Here is an 848-nt window from a genome sequence, read left to right as displayed (position 1 = left end):
GAACAAGCATGTGGCTTTGCCATTCAGCTAGGAGGCACCCTCCTCTTTTACAAATATGAGAAAAAAAGAACCCCCTCAAGGAGCAAAGACAATCTGCTCCCTGCAAAAATAAATTAACATGGTCTAAAACATTTGAGCTATTCACTGTGTCGTGGCAGATACTATTTTGGCTTTTCCGTGCTCAAAAGGGATACTGCATCTTCCCCGCAGCTCTCCTATCGCACCACCAGGCAGGCGACACAGAGTTTCGAAGGCCCAATGCAGTCGTCGTGGCAGAAGGCCCCACAGCCTTTGCACACAATCATGGCTTTCAGCCGGCAGGAGCACTTCAGTTCCAGCTCGTCCGCGTTGCTGCTGTCGGCGAAGTTCTGCACGGGCATCGGGGCGTTCTGGCCCGGCAGGCCCGCGGCGGGGTTGGAACTGCTCCCCAACATCCCGATGGACTTCTCAATGGCCGAGGCCGCCCTTTTGAAGCTCGAGCTCCCAAAGTGTATTGTGGGGTAATTTCCGCAGAGCGGCGGCTGCGGCTGCACCTGCATCTTCTGAGCAGCAGCTAATTGGGCGAAAGGCTTTTGCGGCTCAGAAAGCAAATAAGAAGAGAAATCTGCATTTTTCAGCGCGAAGGCTTTCAACTGCTCTTTCATTTCACTCTGGTCGTAGGAGACTTGTTTCATGCCCAGTTCACAGCTGCTGCTTAAGCCGTCCTCAAAAGAAAGCGGTTCCGATTTGATATTGCTACTACACATGCCCGCGGACTGGGGCCAACTGAGTCTTTTCGTGGTTTCCATGGTAACGGGGGCCTGCTTCTGGTCGGACAGGACTTCTGCATTGGGAAGAGGTGGAGGTAG

The 848-nt window shown here is 53.2% G+C and overlaps 1 protein-coding gene across 1 annotated transcript in view; it reads right to left on the bottom strand.

The window, feature by feature from the left end:
• Positions 1 to 215: 215 nt before the first annotated feature.
• Positions 216 to 848, bottom strand: part of ASXL3 (additional sex combs like 3 (Drosophila)) — a 194,355-nt gene continuing 193,722 nt past the window's right edge. Inside the window, exon 12 of the mRNA XM_006889225.1 lies at positions 216 to 848. Within this exon, the coding sequence (XP_006889287.1) occupies positions 216 to 848 (633 nt within the window).

This window comes from Elephantulus edwardii, unplaced genomic scaffold (assembly GCF_000299155.1).
Source record: "Elephantulus edwardii isolate Elephantulus edwardi_28Jun2011 unplaced genomic scaffold, EleEdw1.0 scaffold00076, whole genome shotgun sequence".
Taxonomy (NCBI): domain Eukaryota; kingdom Metazoa; phylum Chordata; class Mammalia; order Macroscelidea; family Macroscelididae; genus Elephantulus; species Elephantulus edwardii.
This window is presented reverse-complemented; position numbering and strand designations above follow the sequence as displayed.